This window comes from Palaemon carinicauda, chromosome 35 (assembly GCF_036898095.1).
Source record: "Palaemon carinicauda isolate YSFRI2023 chromosome 35, ASM3689809v2, whole genome shotgun sequence".
NCBI classification, from domain to species: Eukaryota; Metazoa; Arthropoda; class Malacostraca; order Decapoda; family Palaemonidae; genus Palaemon; species Palaemon carinicauda.
The window spans coordinates 49,145,865-49,170,401 of NC_090759.1; the positions used below are offsets into that span (position 1 = coordinate 49,145,865).

Consider the following 24,537-nt stretch of genomic DNA (forward strand, 5'->3'; position numbering starts at 1 on the left):
AGCGGAGCCAACCAACGTCAGCCGTGTCCCTTTGCGAGAGGCGAACTTCTGAAGTACCCTGTTGACAATCTTGAACGGCGGGAATGCACACAGGTCGAGATGGGACCAATCCAGCAGAAAAGCATCCACGTGAACTGCTGCTGGGTCTGGAATCGGAGAACAATACAACGCGAGCCTCTAGGTTATCGAGGTAGCGAACAGATCTATGGTTGGCTGACCCCACAGGGCCCAAAGTCTGCTGCAAACATTCTTGTGAAGGGTCCACTCTGTGGGGATGACCTGACCCTTCCGGCTGAGGCGATCTGCCATGACATTCATATCGCCCTGAATGAACCTCGTTACCAGCGTGAGCTTTCGATCTTTTGACCAGATGAGGAGGTCCCTTGCGATCTAGAACAACTTCCACGAATGAGTCCCTCCCTGCTTGGAGATGTAAGCCAAGGCTGTGGTGTTGTCAGAGTCCACCTCCACCACCTTGTTAAGCTGGAGGGACTTGAAGTTTATCAAGGCCAGATGAACCGCCAACAGCTCCTTGCAATTGATGTGAAGTGTCCTTTGCTCCTGATTCCATGTTCCCGAGCATTCCTGTCCGTCCAAAGTCGCACCCCAGGAAGTTAATCGAAGAGGCCTATAAAAGGCGGAGAGATATAAAATAAATCTATAACTTTGTTAAGCAAAATTAAGAAAGAGAGTCTATACTCTCTTCGACACCAACACTTCCGTCTAAGGGAAGGGTCGGCCATTTAAAAGTGAAAGAGAGTTCATACTCTCTTCGTCACCAAAATTAAATCAAATTAATTCCAAAAACTTGCTAAGCTAATGATAAAGCTTCCTGAATAGCGAAGGCTAAACTCTAGAGCAAATACATCACCAAATCGTGAACAATAACTCCAGAATCAACAGCGTATCCATGTAGGTCTAGCCGGTGGCACGACAGAGGAAAAATTGAGGTGGTGTTGACAAGAAGTACTGGAGTACCTGACCACAGATGGCGCTGTTGTGTACACCCCCACCTGTATAGCGATCGCTGGCGTATCCCGACCGTAGATTTCTGTCGGGCAACAGAGTTGACAGCTACATGATTATCGGGTAAGATTAATATTGAAAAATAGTTGAGACAAAATAAATACATTGCAATTACACTAGGGGTGCGGTTGCAAAGGCTATGCCTCTCGTTTGTGAACCTCAGTTAATGAGCAGCAGCTATCTTGCCAGTTGTTAAAAAGGGGTCTGAGGGATATCTCGAATGTTTTTTTTTTCAATTATTATTAGAAATATGTTATTTTCATTAGTAAAATAAGTTTTTGAATATACTTACCCGATAATCATGTAGCTGTCAACTCCGTTGCCCGACAGAAATCTACGGACGGGATACGCCAGCGATCGCTATACAAGAGGGGGGTGTACTCACCAGCGCCATCTGTGGTCAGGTACTCCAGTACTTCTTGACAACACCACCTCAATTTTTTCCTCGGTCCACTGGTTCTCTATGGGGAGGAAGGGTGGGTCAATTAAATCATGATTATCGGGTAAGTATATTCAAAAATTTATTTTACTAATGAAAATAACATTTTTCAATATTAATCTTACCCGATAATCATGTAGCTGATTCACACCCAGGGGGGTGGGTGAAAACCAGTGTACATGTTAATCAAGAAGCTAAGTATCCCGTATTTCATTTTTATCAGTTATTCAAAATAACAAATGAAATTATAAGTACCTGGTAAGGAAGTAGACTTGAACCATTACTCTGCCTTTAATAAGTACGTCTTCCTTACTGAGCGCAGCGGTCCTCTTAGGAGGCTGAACAACTCTTAGGTGCTGAAGTATAAAGGGCTGCAACCCATACTAAAGGACCTCATCACAACCTCTAACCTAGGCGCTTCTCAAGAAAGAATTGACCACCCGCCAAATCAACTAGGATGCGGAAGGCTTCTTAGCCCACCGTACAACCCAAAACAACAATAAAAGAATTCAAGAGAAAGGTTAAAAAGGTTATTGGATTATGGGAATGTAGTGGCTGAGCCCTCACCTACTACTGCACTCGCTGCTACGAATGGTCCCAGGGTGTAGCAGTTCTCGTAAAGAGACTGGACATCTTTGAGATAGAATGATGCAAACACTGACTTGCTCCTCCAATAGGTTGCATCCATAATACTCTGCAGAGAACGGTTCTGTTTGAAGGCCACTGAAGTAGCCACAGCTCTCACTTCATGTGTCCTTACCTTCAGCAAAGCAAGGTCTTCATCCTTCATGTGAGAATGAGCTTCTCTAATCAGAAGCCTTATGTAATAAGAAACTGCGTTCTTAGACATAGGCAGCGAAGGTTTCTTAATAGCACACCATAAGGCCTCTGATTGTCCTCGCAAGGGTTTTGACCTTTTAAGATAGTACTTAAGAGCTCTGACAGGGCAAAGTACTCTCTCCTGTTCGTTACCCACCAAGTTGGAAAGGCTAGGAATTTCGAACGATTTAGGCCAAGGACGTGAAGGAAGCTAATTTTTTGCCAAAAAACCGAGCTGTAAGGAACATGTAGCCGATTCCGATGTGAAACCTATGTTCCTGCTGAAGGCGTGAACCTCACTTACTCTTTTGGCTGTTGCAAGGCAGACGAGGAAAAGAGTTTTGAGAGTGAGGTCTTTGAAAGAGGCTGACTGGAGAGGTTCAAATCTAGATGACATAAGGAACCTTAGGACTACGTCTAGATTCCAGCCTGGAGTGGACAACCGACGTTCTTTAGAGGTCTCAAAAGACCTAAGGATGTCCTGCAGATCTTTGTTGGAGGAAAGATCCAAGCCTCTGTGGCGGAAAACCGCTGCCAACATACTTCTGTACCCCTTGATCGTAGGAGCTGATAGAGATCTAACATTCCTAAGATGTAACAGGAAGTCAGCAACTTGGGTTACAGTGGTACTGGTAGAGGAAACTGCATTGGTTCTGCACCAGCTACGGAAGACTTCCCACTTAGATTGATAGACTCTGCGAGTGGATATCCTCCTTGCTCTAGCAATCGCTCTGGCTGCCTCCTTCGAAAAGCCTCTAGCTCTAGAGAGTCTTTCGATAGTCTGAAGGCAGTCAGACGAAGAGCGTGGAGGCTTGGGTGTACCTTCTTTACGTGAGGTTGACGTAGAAGGTCCACTCTTAGAGGGAGAGTCCTGGGAACGTCGACCAGCCATTGCAGTACCTCTGTGAACCATTCTCTTGCAGGCCAAAGGGGAGCAACCAGCGTCAGCCGTGTCCCTTCGTGAGAGACGAACTTCTGAAGAACCCTGTTGATGATCTTGAACGGCGGGAATGCATACAGGTCGAGGTGGGACCAATCCAGCAGAAAAGCATCCACGTGAACTGCTGCCGGGTCTGGAATCGGGGAACAGTACAAAGGGAGCCTCTTGGTCATCGAGGTAGCGAACAGATCTATAGTTGGCTGACCCCACAGGGACCAAAGTCTGCTGCACACGTTCTTGTGAAGGGTCCATTCTGTGGGGATGACTTGACCCTTCCTGCTGAGGCGATCTGCCGAGACATTCATATCGCCCTGAATGAACCTCGTTACCAGCGTGAGCTTTCGACTTTTTGACCAAATGAGGAGGTCCCTTGCGATCTCGAACAGCTTCCTCGAATGAGTCCCTCCCTGCTTGGAGATGTACGCCAAGGCTGTGGTGTTGTCGGAGTTCACCTCCACCACCTTGTTTAGCAGGAGGGACTTGAAGTTCCTTAAGGCCAGATGAACTGCCAACAACTCCTTGCAATTGATGTGAAGCGTTTCCTGTTCCTGGTTCCATGTCCCCGAGCATTCCTGTCCGTCCAATGTCGCGCCCCAGCCCGAGTCTGATGCGTCCGAGTAGAGATGAAGGTCGGAGGTCTGAACAGCTAATGAGAGACCCTCCTTGAGAAGAATGTTGTTCTTCCACCACGTTAGAGTAGCCCTCATCTCTTTGGAAACAGGAATAGAGACCGCCTCGAGCGTCATATCCTTGTTCCAGTGAGCTGCTAGATGGTACTGAAGGGGGCGGAGGTGGAGTCTCCCTAACTCGATGAACAGGGCTAACGATGAAAGAGTCCCTGTTAGACTCATCCACTGCCTCACCGAGCATCGGTTCTTCTTCAGCATGCTCAGGATGCACTCTAGGGCTTGGTTGATTCTTGGGGCCGACGGAAAAGCCCGAAAAGCTCGACTCTGAATCTCCATTCCCAGGTAAACGATGGTTTGGGAAGGAACGAGCTGGGACTTCTCTAAATTGACCAAGAGACCCAGTTCCTTGGTCAAATCCAAAGTCCATCTGAGACTCTCCAGACAGCGACGACTAGTGGGGGCTCTTAAAAGCCAGTCGTCTAAATAAAGGGAGGCTCTGATGTCTGCCAAGTGAAGGAATTTCGCAATATTCCTCATCAGTCGCGTAAACACAAGGGGTGCCGTGCTTAGGCCAAAGCACAGGGCTTGGAATTGGTACACAACCTCTCCAAAGACGAATCTCAGAAAAGGTTGGGAGTCTGGATGGATGGGAACGTGAAAGTAGGCGTCTTTCAGATCCAACGAGACCATCCAGTCCTCCTGCCTGACCGCTGCTAGGACCGACTTTGTCGTCTCCATTGTGAACGTCTGCTTGGTGACATAAGCATTGAGCGCACTGACGTCCAGCACCGGTCTCCAACCTCCTGTCTTCTTGGCCACCAGGAAGAGACGGTTGTAAAAGCCCGGGGATTGATGGTCCCGGACTATCACCACTGCCTCCTTCTGTAACAGGAGCGACACCTCTTGATGTAACGCTAGCCTCTTGTCCTTCTCCTTGTAGTTGGGAGAGAGGTTGATGGGAGATGTGGTCAGAGGGGGATTGCGGCAGAACGGAATTCTGTAACCCTCCCTTAGCCACTTGACAGACTGAGCGTCTGCACCTCTTCTTTCCCAGGCTTGCCAGAAGGTCTTGAGTCTGGCTCCTACAGCTGTCTGGAGAGGAGGGAAGTCAAAGCTTGCTTTTCGTGGACTTGGCACCTTTCTTGGACTTGCCCCTGTGACTGTCTCCACGGGAACTTCCTCGGCTGGGGGCTCTGCCACGAAAGGGCGGAATGAATCTGGTAGCAGGTGTATCAGCCACCGGGGTGCGGTAAGTTCTCGGCACTGAAGGTACGATTTTAGCCTTACGTGCTGAAGAGGCCATGAGGTCATGCGTATCTTTCTGGATAAGAGCCGCAGCCATCTCCTTGATTAGCTCCTCCGGAAACAGGAACTTGGAGAGAGGAGCAAACAGCAACTGTGACCTCTGGCAAGGGGTGATACCAGTAGATAAGAAGGAGCATAGATGTTCCCTTTTCTTGAGGACTCCTGAGACAAAAATAGAAGCAAGTTCGCCAGAACCATCGCGAATTGCTCTGTCCATACAGGACATGATCAGCATGGCCGAGTCTTTGTCAGAAGGGGCAGTCTTCTTGCTCAAGGCCCCCAGGCACCAGTCGAGGAAATTAAAAATTTCTAAGGCGCGAAAGACTCCCTTCAACAAGTGGTCCAGGTCAGAAAAAGTCCAGCAGACCTTAGAGCGTCTCATAGCCGACCTACGGGGAGAGTCAACCAAACTTGAGAAGTCGGCCTGGGCAGAGGCAGGGACCCCCAAGCCTGGTTCCTCTCCCGTGGCATACCAGACGCCCAACTTAGAAGCCAGCTTAGGAGGAGGAAACACAAAAGATGTCCTTCCCAGTTGCTGCTTGGACTGCAACCAATCCCCTAAAACCCTCAAAGCTCTCTTTGATGATCTGGCGAGGACAAGCTTGGTGTAGGCAGACGTAATAGGCTGCATGCCTAGAGAAAACTCGGATGGAGGAGAACGAGGGGTTGCAGAAACGAAGTGTTCAGGGTATAACTCTCTGAACAGAGTCAGGACCTTACGAAAGTCTAAGGAAGGTGGCGACGACTTGTGTTCCTCCACATCAGAAGAAGGATCATCCAGGTGAGCAGCTTCATCCTCAGAAACCTCATCTCCTGAGAGTTGAGAAGCGAGAGGTAACGGTAAAGCGGCATGCTGAATGGCTGAATCCTGTAGAACGGGTGCATGCGCACTTGCGGATCCATCATCACGCCTCTGTTGAAGAGGATGAGGGCTGGCAATGACAAAGTCATGAGGCTGGGATGAAGGAGGTTCTGCGGAGGTCTGAGGAGCAAGCGTGGTCAGAAGCGAATGCTGTAAGGCATGAGGCTCATGCTGCAAGGTATGCGGTTCATGATGAATGGGAAGAGGCTCATGCTGCGAAGAATGCGGCTGCTGCATGCGTTGAGGCGGCTGCCTCATAGCATGAGGTTCCTGCCTCAAGGGTTGCGTCTGCCTCAAGGGTTGAGGAGGTTGCTGCGCAGAGAGAGGCTCTTGCCTCAAGGGTTGAGGCGGTTGCCGCATAGCATGAGGCTGCTGCCTCATGGGTGGAGGAGGTTGCCGCAACGCATGAGGCTCCTGCCTCATGGGTAGAGGAGGTTGCCGCATAGCATGAGGCTCCTGCCTCAAGGGTTGAGGAGGTTGCCGCATAGCAAGAGGTTCCTGCCTCAAGGAAAGTGGAGGTTGCTGCATAGCGCTGGTACCTGGCAACTCCCAATGCGGCAGCTCACGCATGGAGGCAGGAGGAGCCTCAACATCATACGTCTGGCAGGGTGGACTGCGCAGAGGTGGAGGAGCGCTCGCAGGAGGAGGTGTGCTAACCTTCTCTGCCTGAAACTCCTGCATCAAAACCGCAAGCTGAGACTGCATTGTCTGCAGCATAGACAACTTGGGATCAACAGAAGTTGGCTGCCTCATAGCATGAGGTTCAGCAGAGGCCTGTTGAGGCATCGCCTTACCTCTCTTAGGAGGTGTGCAGTCATCAGATGACTGCGGCGAGTCCGAACTGGCCCAGTGGCTACACCTGGGCCGTTGGACTCGCTCGGCTGGGACCTTACGTTTAAGAGGTCGTGAGACCTGGGTCCAGCGTTTCCTCCTGGAAACATCTTCCGCAGACGAGGAATTTAAGGGCTCAATCGTCTGGGAGTGGAAGTGACGATCTCTATCAGATACGCCCGCAACCACTGAGGATACAACTGTGCGCCGATCAAGGCCTGCCGAACCCTTTTGCCCTTCGACTTTGCTTCTCCCCTGGGCTTGGGAGCTTGCAAGAGGTCCCGGACTGGGAGGACGACTGGCACGCACAGAAGTATCCTCATGCGCAACACTGACACTGACACTAGGCACAGCACTGGCACTAACACTTCCCACTGCACTTTTCACTTTAAGTTCCTTGACATCTGCCAAGAGAAGATTGTGGTCACTCACTAAAGACTCCACCTTATCACCTAGAGCCTGAATGGCACGTAACATATCCGACATATCAGGCTGAGCACTCGTAATAGGTTCGGGGGTCACCACCACAGGGGAAGGAAAAGGTTGAGGATCATGGGGGGAGGAATAAACCAAAGAGCGAGAAGAACTCCTCCTAACTCTCTCCCTCTCTAACCTAGTCGTATACATGAGGAATTCATTAAAATCGAATTCCGAAAGCCCAGCACATTCCCCACATCGATCTTCCAACTGACAGGATTTTCCCCTACAGTCGGAACAAACGGTGTGAGGATCAACAGAGGCCTTCGGAAGACGCCTATTACAAGTCCTAACACTACATCGCCTAATTCTAGGAGCTTGAGAGTGGTCGGACATCTTGAATTTAGAGAACAGTCAAGGGGGAATTCCAAAGTAAAGCAAAGATCGTTAACCAATAAATCAATTTAATTCCAAAAGCTATCTAAGCTAAGGGAAAAGCTTCCTGTATAGCGAAGGCTAAATTTTAGAGCAATACTTCACCAAAACCGTGAACAAAGACTCCAAAATCAACAGCGTATCCATGTAGGTCTTGCCGGCGGCACGACAGAGGAAAAATTGAGGTGGTGTTGTCAAGAAGTACTGGAGTACCTGACCACAGATGGCGCTGGTGAGTACACCCCCCTCTTGTATAGCGATCGCTGGCGTATCCCGTCCGTAGATTTCTGTCGGGCAACGGAGTTGACAGCTACATGATTATCGGGTAAGATTAATATTGAAAAATATGATTTTAAAAATTCCCTATTTAGCTGTTTAAAGTAATTTCTAATGCTGTTTTTACCTCAAACTATTTAGTTAGAGCTGCTTCCAAGACTATATATGCCTCCTAATTCCCCCTTTTCGTTGTGGATAGTCATTAAATGGTTATCACAATTACTTAGAATGGATGATAATTCTGGTTTCATTTAGTCTTTACACATTCTATACTTCAAAGATGTTTTGATTTGAATAAGACTAACTAATTACCTAATTTTGTTCTATATTTCAATTAATTTCCTATTTCAAAACCATATCTGCTAATAAACATAAACAATTAAATGCAAGGTTTGCAATTTGTTTTAAATAAGTATTACTGTTAGTGGATAATAATATAGAAAGTTTCCTTAAAAAACTTTCCTTTTCGGTTATTTTTAGTGTTATAGGCTAGGCTACTTGCTAATTGGGGGAATGATGAAGGTAATGTCATTCCAGCCTTTGTCTTTACAATGGAATAATGAGATTAGCTTTTGTTAGCCATATTTATCCATTTACTTTGTGGAAAACCAATTAGTTTTTGATTCATGGTAATAATTCAAGCCTAACATGTTTCAAACCCTAGTTCAACTCATCAGGTTGTAGCTAAGTGTTCTAATACACCATTCAGTAAGGGTTTAGATGGTACACAGCACTTCCCAGGTTTGAGATGCTCTCATACAGTAGAGCCTTAAATTCTTTACTCTTGACACTGCTGCAAAACCATTGATCTACCACATTTCTAGCCACTCTTTTAGACACTTGAAATATGCGAAGCAGAAGACTAAGATGGTAACATGGATCCTTACATCCATCCTCTTTCTAAAGTAAGTGCCTTTAATCTACGGCTTATCCTCTAAATGAAATAAGTGCTCTTTACACCTCTTTATCATTTTGGGGTTGGCGGGGCAAATTGTATTATTCTCTTAGCCTAAATGTTTTCCTTTTGAATAAAGATTCTCTAAATCTTTTCGATAGCATCTTGTTTGAATCAGTGTGTGTGTGTCGTTTGCTTGCAAACTCAGCCAGTAGCTCACCTCATAATTTTCATCTCAAAGTTTAGTACCTCGCTCATCTAAAATAAAAAGGCTCCATTTCATCATCTCCTGTATGTAGTAAATAGTCAATTAAAAAAGTTTATTAATGTCTTCAAAATAGATTATTAACCCTCCTAGGATCCGATGATGCACTTAGGCATCGTTTGTCTATGTAACCATAAGTGCTGTATAGGAAATTTATTCATCTTTCTAATGCAATTTTTGGTTTCTTTCTATCTTAACTCCTTTGTTACTTATGCTGCGAAATTTCAATGTAGGTAGATTGATACGAGAGGTCACTGCTCCCTGGCCAAGAGTCATGAGACTGACAGCAATTCTGTCCCAGCTCGGATCACCAGAGGCATAAAGACATGATACTGCATTCAAATCAGTCTTTAAGATAAACAATTTAACAATATCCTTATAACTTTTTGAGGTACATAGTTCATTTTGGGTAAGATACATATGTTCCCATTTGGTGATAAAGTCTTTTACCCTAAAAGATAGATATTTCCCAATCTAGTCCTGAATTATACTGTAATGTGTTTTCTGCCTTTGTATTAATTAGCAAGGAAATTAAGATATTATCACAAATACCTCAATGAAATTCTTTTAAATCATTAAACATATATTTTACTAAAAGATATAAATGATTACCGTAGTTTAAGTTTCTAACTTCAAATACTGGTTACAGTGAACCCTCGTTTATCGCGGTAGATAGGTTCCAGACCCGGCCGCGATAGGTGAAAATCCGCGAAGTAGTGACATCATATTTACCTATTAATTAACATGTATATTCGGACTTTTAAAACCTTCCCTTGTACGTAGTACTGTTAACAAACCACCCTTTAATGTACAGAACACTTAATGCATGTACTACAGCACCCTAAACTAAAACAGGCACAAATATTAAAGGCGATTTTATATCTTGCGTTTCCTAAACACCTAAAAAGCACGATAAAAAATGGCAACCAATGTTTTGTTTACGTTCATCTCTGATCATAATGAAGAAACAAACTCATTTAGTGTACACATATATGTATAGGTTAGTTTTTGCATCGATTATATTGATTATACAGTATGTTGATTTTTTTATTACCAATGTTTTACATACTTAATTTTTCTTAGGACTTCCAAATGAAATGTTTTTCTTTATGACGCCGCCTGAAACGACGGCGTCATAAAGTACTGTACGCTCAGTAAACAATCACGCTCAGAACAAAGAAGGCATTTAACGCGCATGATGAAAGTGATAAATAATGATATTTACAGTAAAAGCATTTACAAAATATGTTATTAGTACAAATATAATTTACCGTATCTATATAAAATCATACAGTACATACTGTACGTAGCAAAGCAGGAAAACAATTTACGAGAGAGAGAGAGAGAGAGAGAGAGAGAGAGAGAGAGAGAGAGAGAGAGAGAGAGAGAGAGAGAGAGAGAGAGATTGTTTTACGTACGTACAAATGTAAATTTTAAACAAAAAAAATATGATAGGTTACAACATGTAGACTTTTAAAACCTTCCCTTTAACTTAATGCATACAGTACTAAACTATAAAACAGGCACAAATATTAGAATGTGAGAATATTAAAGTAAAAAATAAAGATTGTTACTGTACTCACCACGAAAGAAGTTCAAGAAAAACTTGAATGATGATGGCGATGAATTTGCTGCACAGTAGAAATGATGATGATGAAGCTGATGATGTGTTCTACTGTGCAGCCAGGTAGTATTTTACGTCTCTTCAGACGGAGGTGTCTTTTCCTGGGACACCTCTTCAACTTCTTCCTGGGAAACTTCTTCAATTTCTTCCGAAGGCGTACTAGCAGGAGGAACTGGCTCTTTTTTGCGAGGCTGGAAGAACATTGTGATCGGAAGTTGTTGCCGCTGCTTCTTTTTTCGATCTAAGAGCATCTTGTAGGGAGTCATTATGTCATCAACCTTGTTGCAGAATTGCATCGACCGAACCATATCCTCGTCCCACTCTTGCAACATTTCTTTCAACTCCTTCGCATGGTTGCAGGCCTTGGCAAGCCGTTCTAATGTTAAGCCCGTTTCTTCGACATTTTCTTGGGTCTCTTCCTGGGTTTCACTCTCTTCTTCGCTTGCCGATTTCGTCAGGTCTTCGAGGTCTGCGTCAGTTAGGGGCTGGGAATGGCAGTCCAACAACTCGTCGACGTCTTCAGTCGTCCTGTCGCCAAACCCGTCACCTCCAATTATGGCAGCCAACTGCACAGATTTGCGTATTGCAGAGTGTTGGATTTCAGCAGGTGTAAATCCCTCGTCGTCGTAAACAATCTGGGGCCACAACTTCTTCCAGCTCGCATTCATGGTTGCAGGTTTCATCTCTTGCAGTGCCTTCTGAATATTCTGCAGGCACGTGGCTATGGTGTACTGCCGCCAGTACGCCTTCAAGTTAAAATCTTCATCCTCATCATCTTGGGCAGCATCCACACACGCAACGAGGTCCGCCAAGGTATTCTTCGTGTAGAGGGCCTTGAACGCCCTGATAACCCCCTGGTCCATCGGTTGAATTAACGACGTGGTGTTGGGTGGCAGGAACTCAACCTGAATGCCCTCATGCGACAGGTCAGTTGCGTGTCCACCAGCGTTATCCATAAGGAGAAGGATCTTGAATGGCAAGCCCTTCTCTAAGAGATATTTGCTGACTTGCGGGATAAAACACTGATGGAACCAGTTGGAGGTCAGCATCTTCGTAATCCATGCTTTTTGATTATGCATCCAGTACACGGGAGGGAGATTCTTATTTTTATTTTTCAAAGCGCGAGGATTTTTCGACTTATAAATAAGCCCCGGCTTTAGCAAAAATCCAGCAGCATTGCCACACATCACGAGGGTAACGCGATCCTTGAATGCTTTAAAGCCAGAGGCTTTGGCTTCCTCTTTGAACAGGAAAGTTCGCGACGGCATTCTCTTCCAAAACAAGCCGGTCTCATCCATATTAAACACTTGTTCCGGCTTGTATCCACCTTCGGCGATAATATTCTTGAATGTCTGGTTCGCGTAAGTTTCAGCAGCGGCAGTGTCAGCCGAAGCAGCCTCGCCATGCAGGGAAACGCTTTTCAGGGCGAAGCGTTTCTGAAACTTCGCGAACTATCCTTTGCTGGCGGAAAAAACGTTGTTTCTGAGGCTGGGAATCAGTGGATGTCCCTGGTTGAGGATCATCTGCATCATCATCTTCTTCAGCATGGTTGCCGTCGTCGTCTTGAGGTTCCTTTGCAGCAAAATTCTCATACAAGCTCAAAGCCTTTGTTCGGATGGTGTTCGTATCCAAGGCTATGTTCTTCTTCCGGCAGTCGGCAATCCACACAGCTAAAGCACCTTCCATGCGTACGATCGTTTTATTACGCGTTGTAACGACTCGCTTCGCTGATCTGCTAAAGGTGATTGCAGCCGTCTTTCTAATGTTCGCCTCGTCCTTCTTGATATAGCGAACAGTAGATTCGTTGATTCCAAAATGGCGCGCCGCGGCCGCGTAACTTCTACCGTCTTTTAACATATCGAGAAGCGTAACCTTCTCAGCAATCGTCATCATCCTTCGGTGGCGTTTAGGCTCACTACCAGCCTTAGTAGAAGCAGAACGCTTGGGAGGCATTGTACAGTAGGATTTGACAAAAAGTTCAACTTAAAAAGGTCGCACACAGCACAGATTAAACTTCACAAACTTAAGAACGTCTACTCAGCGATACGCCGTAAGAGAAAGTGGACGACCCGGGCCCGCGAGAACCTAGATGCTGGAAGCTGGAGATGCGGGCAAAACACCAATCACAGGCTAGATAACAAAACTTGAGTTCTGATTCGTCATCTATCAGCGCTTAAACCAATCACAACCCGTCTTACAGTATATGATGCGTAGGTTACCAACTCAAAGTACAAGATACCCCGCGCATACCGTACGTACCGTATTAATAATAATAATAATAAATAATGATAATAATACAGTTCTGTAATAATAATAATAATAATGATAATAATAATAACAATCATAATTTTATTAACAACAACAACAATAATAATAATAGCTTTACGTATGCTATTTTATTCTTTTGTAGGATGTGTCTCTCTCTCTCTCTCTCTCTCTCTCTCTCTCTCTCTCTCTCTCTCTCTCTCTCTCTCTCGTACGCTTATTCGAAATGTGATTTTTGCAACAAAGAATATTATTGGATGCAGTACTACGTACGTATACATACAAAAGATTCATGGAAAAGAAGCACATCCATTACATTTGTAGTACAGTAGTAGCCATCAGCAGCCTTACACCATTCTAATATTGTATGACTGCATCTGATTTGCGTTTCATGTTCGATTTAATTTTACTACGTACTGTATACAGTACTGAATTATCGTATGATAATAATACAGTAATAATAATAATAATAATGATAATAATAATAACAATAATAATTTTATTAACAACAACAACAATAATAATAATAATAACAATAATAATACACGTAATAGCTTTACGTATGCTATTTTATTCTTTTGTAGGATGTGTGTCTCTCTCTCTCTCTCTCTCTCTCTCTCTCTCTCTCTCTCTCTCTCTCTCTCTCGTACGCTTATTCGAAATGTGATTTTTGCAACAAAGAATATTATTGGATGCAGTACTACGTACGTATACATACAAAAGAATCATGGAAAAGATGCACATCCATTACATTTGTAGTACAGTAGTAGCCATCAGCAGCCTTACACCATTCTAATATGGTATGACTGCATCTGATTTGCGTTTCATGTTCGATTTAATTTTACTACGTACTGTATACAGTACTGTATTATCATATGATCACATTCTCTTTTCGTGTTTTATTTCTTTCTGTGCTGAATTATATATCATATGTAATGCAATGAACAATCAGTAAGAGCAGATATTACTAATTACAGTATTAATGGAATTACAGGTAACGAAATATCGTATTTGGGGGTCTTCAGATTTCGCGGTATTTTCGAAATTTCCGGAAAATCCGCGATATGTATATATATATATATGGGTTATGGAAAAAACCCGCGAAGTGGTGAATCCGCGATGGTCGAACCGCGAAGTAGCGAGGGTTCACTGTATTCTAACAATAAGTTAGGCCTACTTTAAATTGCCAGTTACTTAAAAGAGGTAAGGTTGAGATATTTAGACCACCAACCAATGTTTATCTGGATTAATGAGAAGCAGTTAGCGGGTGATACGATTAACATGAACATTGTGAAAAAGCATTGGTAATGGAAGTGCATAAGGTACAGCATCAAGAGAATGAAGAGGAGTTTTAATTTGAATAGGAGGAAGGTCAGTGACAAACCTCTTGCTTCAATCCTAATTACGGAAACGTTAAATTGGGGGAAACACTGAATCTTTTTTTTATAAACATAAGACTTGGATAAGGCTTCTGCAGGGAGAGCAATGAATCTTTTACCAACACCCCAATGTCTCACTTCCATGACATTATAAAGAAAAGGTAAAAGCAGTTGTCTTGAGATAAGTGCCTTGTCAAAGCTGAAAATAGGAGCATAAAAAAAAATATGGCTAAGTGTCCAGAAAGCGTAAATGAAGTGATTCCAGTTAGCAAAAAGGAAGGTCACTGAAGAGAAATTTTCAATACTTTACCACAATTTCTTAAGGAAGGAGATTCTCCTTCCAATATGTAACACACTCCTTCCCCTTTTCCTCCTCTCTCGTCACCCTCATGCTAGCCACGACTCTCCTCAAAGGTTAAGTTCGGGTTAAACTGTCAATTATTGTATTTCTATTTTCCATTGTGAATTATTAATTCCTACTGATTTCTGATGTTAGGGGAAATAATATGTACAATAACTACCGTTACAAAATCTATAAAAAGAAATATACATGTATATTTATGGGTGTGTGGAACACTGAGTGAATTTACTTTATTTCTTATGGGAAAAATTGTTTTAGAATCTGAGCATTTTAGGTTATAAGCTCGCTCCCAGAACGAATTAAGCTTGTAACATGAAGTACTACTGTAGTTTATATAGTGTGATAGATGATTCATGAGTTTATTTAGGAAAAGAGTAAAAATAGTTGTTTCTACAATAATATTTTGTTCTACAATTAGGCCTACAACATAGATTACTGAGCAGTAAGTAAACTATAGGGTGTTAGGTGAAAGTTCATGAGCAGATGTCAGTTGGTAAGGGTAAGAATGAGTAGATTAACCATAGGGTACTATTGTCTTAGATTTTTGAGTTTTGCGGTGGTCTGTTAATGCCCCTCAAAAATCGAGGATTGACTGTATGTTGGCAATAATAAAACTTAACATTAGGAAAAGCACTAAATATACTTGAATAATCTGGCACTAAACTAATTCTACATAAACAAAATATAGTACAGCAATCATGTAATACTCCTCAGTACGAGAAATCAGCAGAGCATTGTAAAATATTTTATGTCCCCCTGGTGATGTACACATTGTGAGAACTAAAAGATGGCAAGGGGGCTTGTTATGTGTAGGAACCCTTCAAGTGCTTCCCTAGGTTAGGGGTCCAACACTAGCAATTCCCAGAGGAGAGGGTATCTAAAGAATTTTTCTAATATTAACTGTCGAAAGCTCTTTTTCTTCCCCAATGAAATTTAATATTCCAATAATTTCTGATGTATGATTTTCACTGAATTTCTAACACTTTTCCTTTGCCTGATAAGATGAAAAACATAAAATCAAACAGAGAAGTATTAAAAAGACAAATATAAAGGGGTTGCAAGAGATTAAAAGAGGCAACTGGAACATAACTCTAATGTGAATCTGTTATTACCTAAAGCAATACATATGAAAAGGTGAGGAAAACGTTTATTAACATGAAAATTAGCCTATAGTGTTGGCCTTTGATAAAGCAATGTATGGAATGTTATACTTGTTGGATAGCATGAAAAAATACAATATAAATTGGTTATTATAAAGTAAATGGATAGTCTACAAGGTAAATGAAGAACATAAGGGAACCCTGTAATTGTACAAATATGAATGAAGTAAGAATACCTCCAACAAAACATGTTATTATCAGGGGACTACCATACAGAAGGGAAAAGGGCTCACATACACCATTCATGAACTAAAGTTTCATTCTGATTAGAGGTAGTGAGTGGTACAGGTATTTTATCCCTAGAGGAGATTTCTCAATATCTTTGATAACAAGGCTAATCTAAACTTTCCATAAGTCATTGTACAGTTTAATGCTGCCTACTTTGAATGCTTTCAAGATTTAGCACATTAGCATCTATGTATGCATAAAAAGATTTCATATTACTCCTCCTAAGTAAATAGCAACTACTTCAATTAAAATATTCAGCATCATTATCTAAACACAATTTCAATTATGTTATTTTGATAATAAAATAAATTTTTGAATATACTTACCCGGTGATTATATAGCTGCAACTCTGTTGCCCGACAGACAACTCTAAGGTAAAAACTCGCCAGCGATCGCTACACAGGTTGCGGGTGTGCCCAACAGCGCCATCTGTCGTCCAGATACCCAGTACTCAATGTAAACAAAGACTCAATTTTCTCCTCGTCCCACTGCGTCTCTATTGGGGAGGAAGGGAGGGTCCTTTAATTTATAATCACCGGGTAAGTATATTCAAAAATTTATTTTATTATCAAAATAACATTTTTCAATATTTAACTTAGCCGGTGATTATATAGCTGATTCACACCCAGGGGGGTGGGTAGAGACCAGCAATATATGTTTACACTTTTATGAGCTAAGAGTTTTTATTTCATTTTAGAAGTTATCAAAATAACAAAAACAAAATAAATAGGTACCTGGTAAGGAAGTCGACTTGAACAATTACTCTGCCTTTTAAGTAAGTCTTCCTTACGGAGCCTCGCGATCCTCTTAGGATGCTGATCGACCCCTAGGATCTGAAGTATCAAGGGTTGCAACCCATACAACAGGACCTCATCAAAACCCCTAATCTAGGCGCTCTCAAGAAATGACTTTGACCACCCGCCAAATCAACCAGGATGCGAAAGGCTTCTTAGCCTTCCGGACAACCCATAAAACAACAATAAAAACATTTCAAGAGAAAGATTAAAAGGGTATGGAATTAGGGAATTGTAGTGGTTGAGCCCTCACCCACTACTGCACTCGCTGCTACGAATGGTCCCAGTGTGTAGCAGTCCTCGTAAAGAGACTGGACATCCTTTAGATAAAAAGACGCAAACACTGACTTGCTTCTCCAATAGGTTGCGTCCATTATACTTCGCAGAGATCTATTTTGCTTAAAGGCCACGGAAGTTGCGACAGCTCTAACTTCGTGTGTCCTTACCTTCAGCAATGCTTGGTCTTCCTCACTCAGATGGGAATGAGCTTCTCGTATTAACAGTCTGATAAAATAGGATAAAGCATTCTCTGACATAGGCAAAGATGGTTTCTTAACTGAACACCATAAAGCTTCAGAAAGGCCTCGTAAAGGTTTAGTTCGTTTTAAATAGAACTTAAGAGCTCTCACAGGGCATAAGACTCTTTCTAGTTCATTGCCTACCATATTCGATAAGCTGGGAATATCGAATGATTTCGGCCAAGGTCGAGAAGGTAGCTCATTCTTGGCTAGAAAACCAAGTTGTAGTGAACATGTAGCTTTTTCAGACGAAAATCCGATGTTCTTGCTGAAGGCATGAATCTCACGGACTCTTTTAGCTGTGGCTAAGCATACCAGGAAAAGTGTCTTTAAGGTGAGATCTTTCATGGAGGCTGATTGTAGCGGCTCAAACCTGTCTGACATGAGGAATCTTAGTACCACGTCTAAATTCCAACCAGGTGTAACCAAACGACGCTCCTTCGTGGTCTCAAAAGACTTAAGGAGGTCCTGTAGATCTTTATTGTTGGAAAGATCTAAGCCTCTATGCCGGAAGACCGATGCCAACATGCTTCTGTAGCCCTTGATAGTGGGAGCTGAAAGTGATCGTTCTTTTCTCAGGTATAAGAGAAAGTCAGCTATTTGAGCTACAGAGGTACTGGTCGAGGATACAGATACTGACTTGCACCAGTTTCGGAAGACTTCCCACTTCGATTGGTAGACTCTAAGGGTGGATGTTCTCCTTGCTCTAGCAATCGCGCTGGCTGCCTCCTTCGAAAAGCCTCTAGCTCTCGAGAGTCTTTCGATAGTCTGAAGGCAGTCAGACGAAGAGCGTGGAGGCTTTGGTGTACCTTCTTTACGTGTGGCTGACGTAGAAGGTCCACCCTTAGAGGAAGACTTCTGGGAACGTCTACTAGCCATCGAAGTACCTCGGTGAACCATTCTCTCGCGGGCCAGAGGGGAGCAACTAGCGTCAACCTTATCCCTTCGTGAGAGGCGAACTTCTGCAGTACCTTGTTGACAATCTTGAACGGTGGGAATGCGTATAGATCTAGATGCGACCAATCTAGGAGAAAGGCATCTATATGTATTGCTGCTGGGTCCGGGATTGGTGAGCAATATATTGGGAGCCTCTTGGTCATCGAGGTTGCAAAGAGATCTATGGTTGGTTGGCCCCAAGTGGCCCAAAGACTCTTGCATACATCCTTGTGGAGGGTCCATTCTGTTGGAATTACTTGCCCCTTCCGACTGAGACAATCTGCCATGACATTCAAGTTGCCTTGGATGAACCTCGTTACTAATGATATGTTTTGACCTTTTGACCAGATGAGCAGGTCCCTTGCGATCTCGTACAACGTCAGTGAGTGGGTCCCTCCTTGCTTGGAGATGTACGCCAAGGCAGTGGTGTTGTCCGAGTTCACTTCCACCACTTTGCCTTGAATGAGAGACCTGAAGCTTTTCAAGGCCAGATGTACTGCCAGTAGCTCCTTGCAGTTGATATGCATTATCCTTTGACTCGAGTTCCATAGTCCCGAACATTCCCGACCGTCTAATGTCGCGCCCCAGCCTACGTCCGATGCGTCCGAGAAGAGAACGTGGTTGGGAGTCTGAACAGCCAGGGGAAGACCCTCTCTTAGGCTGATACTGTCCTTCCACCAAGTCAGGCAAGACTTCATCTTCTCGGAAATGGGGATCGAGACCGCTTCTAGCGTCTTGTCCTTTTTCCAGTGAAATGCTAGGTGGTATTGAAGAGGACGGAGGTGTAGTCTTCCTAATGACACAAACTGTTCCAGGGATGATAGCGTCCCTATCAGACTCATCCACTTCCTGATTGAACATCGTTCCTTCTTCAGCATGTTCTGGATGCATAACTGGGCTTGGCTTGTTCTGGGGGCCGACGGAAAAGCCCGAAAAGCTAGACTGTGAATCTCCATCCCTAAATACACAATAGTTTGGGATGGGACCAGTTGTGACTTTTCCATATTGACAAGGAGACCCAATTCCTTGGTCAGATCTAGAGTCCACTTTAGATCCTTCAGACAGCGACGACTGGAAGAAGCTCTGAGAAGCCAGTCGTCCAAATAGAGGGAGGCTTGGATGTCCGCTAAATGAAGGAATTTGGCTACATTCCTCATCAGCCTCGTAAACACAAGAGGAGCTGTGCTTAGGCCAAAGCACAGGGCTTGAAACTGGTAGACAACCTTTTCGAAAACGAATCTCAGAAAAGGTTGGGAGTCCGGGTGGATGGGGACGTGGAAGTAGGCGTCCCTTAGGTCTAAAGAGACCATCCAGTCTTCCCTTCTGACCGCTGCTAAGACTGACTTTGAGGTCTCCATGGAGAACGTCTGCTTTGTGACAAAGACATTCAGAGCACTGACGTCTAGCACCGGCCTCCACCCTCCTGTCTTCTTTGACACCAAGAAGAGTCGGTTGTAGAATCCCGGAGATTGAAGGTCCGAGACTCTGACCACTGCTCCCTTCTCTAGTAAAAGAGACACCTCCTGTTTCAAGGCTCGTCTCTTGTCTTCCTCTCTGTACCTGGGAGAGAGATCGATGGGAGACGTTGCTAGAGGGGGTTTCCGTACAAACGGGATCTTGTACCCCTCTCTTAGCAACTTCACAGATTGTGCATCTGCGCCTCTCTCTTCCCAGGTCTGCCAGAAGTTCTTGAGTCTGGCTCCCACTGCTGTCTGAAGAAGCTGGCAGTCAGACTCTGCCCTTAAAGGGCTTGGTTCCTTTCTTCTTTCCTTGTTTCCCTTCAGCACGAGCACCTCCTCTGCTGGAGGCTCTGCCACGAAAGGGCGGAATAAAACGGGACGCTGGAGTGTCCATCCTTGGTCTAGCTGACAAGGTAGACAAAGGGGTAGCTTTGCGAGCGGAGGACGCAACAAGATCGTGAGTGTCCTTCTGTATCAATGAAGCGGCTATTTCCTTAATCAGGTCTTCTGGAAAAAGGCACTTGGAAAGAGGAGCAAAAAGAAGCTCGGATCTCTGGCACGGTGTAACTCCAGCTGAAAGGAATGAGCATAGGTTTTCACGCTTTTTAAGGACTCCGGACACAAATGATGCAGCAAGCTCATTAGACCCATCACGTATGGCCTTGTCCATGCAGGACATAATGAGCAAGGAAGACTCTTTCTCTGTCGGAGAGATCTTTCTGCTTAGGGCTCCTAGACACCAGTCTAAGAAGTTAAAAACTTCGAAGGCCCTAAAGATACCTTTCAAAAGGTGGTCCAGGTCCGAAGATGACCAACATATCTTTGAGCGTCTCATGGCAAGGCGGCGGGGAGAGTCTACGAGGCTTGAGAAGTCGCCCTGGGCAGAGGCAGGAACTCCCAAGCCGAGAACTTCTCCCGTGGCATACCAGACGCTCGATCTAGAAGAGAGTCTAGCAGGGGGAAACGTAAAGGCTGTCTTCCCTAAACTCTTCTTGGACTGCAACCATTCTCCTAACACCCGCAAAGCTCTCTTGGACGAGCGTGCGAGGACGAGTCTAGTAAAGGCAGGAGTGGTAGACGGCATGCCTAACACAAACTCTGACGGAGGAGAACGAGGAGCCACAGAAACAAACTGGTCCGGAAACATCTCTTTGAAAATAGCCAAAACTTTCCTAAAGTCCAAAGAGGGTTGAGTAGACTTAGGCTCGTCCAATTCTGATTGTGGTTCATCTATGTGTGCAGCAACATCATCATCAGAAAGTCCCTCATCCGATAACTGATGAGGAAACGGCAACGGAGTGGGTAACGGCTGGTTCGCTGAGTCCGGTCGCACGGGTGCATGCGTGACTGAGCCGGACGCAACGTCATGGAACTGCTGCCCAGTCTGTGAACTGGCAACAACCATGGCAGCGCGGGGACGCACAGCGTCTACTCCAGACTGTCTGGACTGATGTGGGTGCGCAGTGGAAACCACACTGGGTTGCGGAGGTTGACGCACCGCGTCAAAACAAAGCAACTCTGACGGTTGGTGAACCTCCCGAACGTCAACGGAGACCTCCGTGCGTCGCTTAACGTCAACATGCGGCTGGCAGATCACACTGGAACGCATGGGTGGCGGAACTCTCTCAACTGGTGTGCGTGAGGTTACCTCAGCGTCCACAGGACGCACAACCGATCGTGTGGAAGGTTGTAGGCTAGGTACTGCACTAGCTGGTGCGGCAGCAACCTTCTCTGCACGAAAGTCCTGCATTAGAGACGTTAGTTAGACTGCATGTCTTGCAGTAGAGACCACTTAGGGTCTACAGGAGCAGGTGCGGCGACAGACAGTGTTACTGTCTGAAGCGGTACCGCTTTGCCTCTCTTAGGCGGTGAGCAGTCATCGGATGACGGCAGCGAGTCCGAACTGACCCAGTGGCTACAACCGGGCCGTTGGACTTGCGCTGAAGGGACCGACTTGCGTTTAAGCGGTCGTGAGACCTTGGTCCAGGGTTTCTTGCGAGAAACACCTTCCGAAGACGAGGTATAAATGGGCTCTCTCGTCTTAGTTAGGTAGGAGCGATCTTGGGTAGATACGCCCGATACCACGGAGGGAACGTCTGTTCGCTGATTAAAGCCTATCGAACCCATTTGTCGTACAACATTGCTTCTCCCCTGGACATGGGAGCTTGCAAGAGGTCCCGGACTAGGAGGACGACAGGCACGAACAGACGAACCCTCAAGCGCAACACTATCCACAACACTATCACTCGGCACTTTAGCACTTCCCACTGCACTTTTGCACTTAAGCTCCTTCACATCCGCCATGAGCTGATTACGGTCACTAGCAAGGGACTCAACTCTCTCACCCAGAGCCTGGATGGCACGCATCATATCAGCCATCGAAGGTTCCTGAGTGCCAGGAGGGGGGTTAGGAGCAACCACTACAGGGGAAGGAATAGGTTGTGGGGCATGAGGAGAGGATATATCAACAGAACGAGAAGAACTTCTCCTAACTCTATCTCTCTCTAGCCTACGTGTATACTTTTGGAATTCGATAAAATCGAATTCCGAAAGCCCAACGCACTCCTCACACCGATCTTCCAATTGACAGGTTTTATCCCGACAATTGGAACAAACAGTGTGAGGGTCGATAGAAGCCTTCGGAAGACGCCTTGAACAGTCCCTAGCATTGCACTTCCTAAATTTTGGGACTTGTGAAGGGTCAGCCATTTTGAATTGGTCAAAGGGAAATTCAAAAAACTATCAAAAAGTCATCAACAAAGAATCCGTTATCAAAAAGAGTTCAAGGATTTGTGTGAAGAGAAACCCTGCACAGCGAAAGCTCAAAACTAGAATAAAGTACTTCACCAATTAGTTGTGGAAAAAACTCCAGTTTAGCAACAGCGAGTAAGTACGTCTTGTCGATAGCTCGACAGAGAGAAAATTGAGTCTTTGTTTACATTGAGTACTGGGTATCTGGACGACAGATGGCGCTGTTGGGCACACCCGCAACCTGTGTAGCGATCGCTGGCGAGTTTTTACCTTAGAGTTGTCTGTCGGGCAACAGAGTTGCAGCTATATAATCACCGGCTAAGTTAAATATTGAAAATTGCATATTTCAACTTGAAGCACAAAATGAAAAGCAACTGGAATTTCATTTTAACTACAGTACCACTAAAATAGTTTCTATCTATTCAATTACTAATTTATGAGAAATTTACATCGTTTCCTAATAACCATATAAAGCAGAGCTTTAACAGAGGAGAATATGGTATTTCAAAAGATATGAAGTAAACTTACTTTGAAGTTTAATGTGCATCACTAATGTCCATAGAAGTAAGGGGAAATCAGAAAAAAAATAAAATTTAAAATAGTTACACCAATCTGACAAAAGAAATTTCTTAACAGTACATAAGACCCTTCTAAATGCACACCCCCCCCCCCCCATAATAAACAAGAACTTTCAACATAGTCAGTTTTTATTACCTATTTGCCTGCTGAGCAACTTTGACGACCTCAAATGGATTTACAAGAATTGCCTCGGTTGTGCCGGAACCCAGACCAGCCAGGAAAAAAGTCTGCAACAGCAATATATCATGTCATATAACTGCATCTGTATATATTCAAAGATATCATTTACCAAAATTATAAAATTTTCTATGGATCAAAAGCACATAAGTAAACTGCTAGCAAGACAATTTTGGCAGTTTTGGTCACATCGTTAATATAATTAAAACAAAATATCAATCATATCACAGCACTAAGAACATGTATTGCTAAAACATTGAAGTTGTCCAAAGCATAAAAACTTGTCTATATCATGACCTTAATACTGTACTTGTATCACAAAGATCATATTATGAGATTTGAAAAAAAGAAAAAGACAAATGCAAATACTTTAAAAGGTATAATTTCTATAACTTAACAAAATTTTCAAAACCCGACTCCTGATTTGAAAGGCTAATTGAAAAAATTGGAAATTACAGGGATAACATCTCCCTGTTATCAACACAGCAAATTGTTAAATTTACAAAAAGATGCTAAAGAAATTGCCAATTATACAAAATTAAATTACTCATTTATAAAGGTTTAAAGGTCATTTATGAATGGCACAGGGAAGGGCCAGAACAATGTTCTAGAGACTGGCCATATACATAGTGTATACTGTTCATATGATCAGTACCCAAGGCCCCTCTCTGTCACGCTAGGACCAGTGAGACTCAGGCAATGTCTGCTGATAGCAGGGACATTTTAAATAGTCTACCACAACCCTATAGATGAAGATTATTTGTCAAAGATAGTTCAATGTATACTGTAGATTGTTGATGTTAAGAATAAAAGAATAATGCATAATTTTAATAATAAAATTAATAATTTCTATACTTAACTGGCATTCATAAAGCTTCTCCCTTGAAACTGGTTGAATGTCTACATCTAAGCCTACCCTACGATTAAAAAGTTCCCAATTCCTTTCCTTATAATTGCCCTGCTCCTCTGGTGTAGTATTGGGATCATGTGGTGGTTTATGGCAATACTGTACTATCCCATGGGTAAGTATTACCACTTTGTCATTCAGTTTCAAAGTCAAAACTAGTTCATCAGCCTCTTGACATCACTAATCAACTGGAGAGGTGGGGCCAGGCCATATACTGTATATGAATAGCAGGTGAGAATAGACAAGAATAATTTTAATA

At 43.9% G+C, this 24,537-nt stretch overlaps 1 protein-coding gene across 5 annotated transcripts in view; it reads right to left on the bottom strand.

Moving 5' to 3' along the window:
• LOC137627723 (mitochondrial 2-oxodicarboxylate carrier) overlaps positions 1-24,537 on the bottom strand; it is a 270,316-nt gene that overhangs the window by 47,989 nt on the left and 197,790 nt on the right. For all 5 annotated transcript variants that reach the window (XM_068358985.1, XM_068358984.1, XM_068358987.1 and 2 more), the window contains one exon: positions 23,330-23,421. In XM_068358985.1, the coding sequence (XP_068215086.1) occupies positions 23,330-23,421 (92 nt within the window). The remainder of the gene's footprint in view (positions 1-23,329; positions 23,422-24,537) is intronic.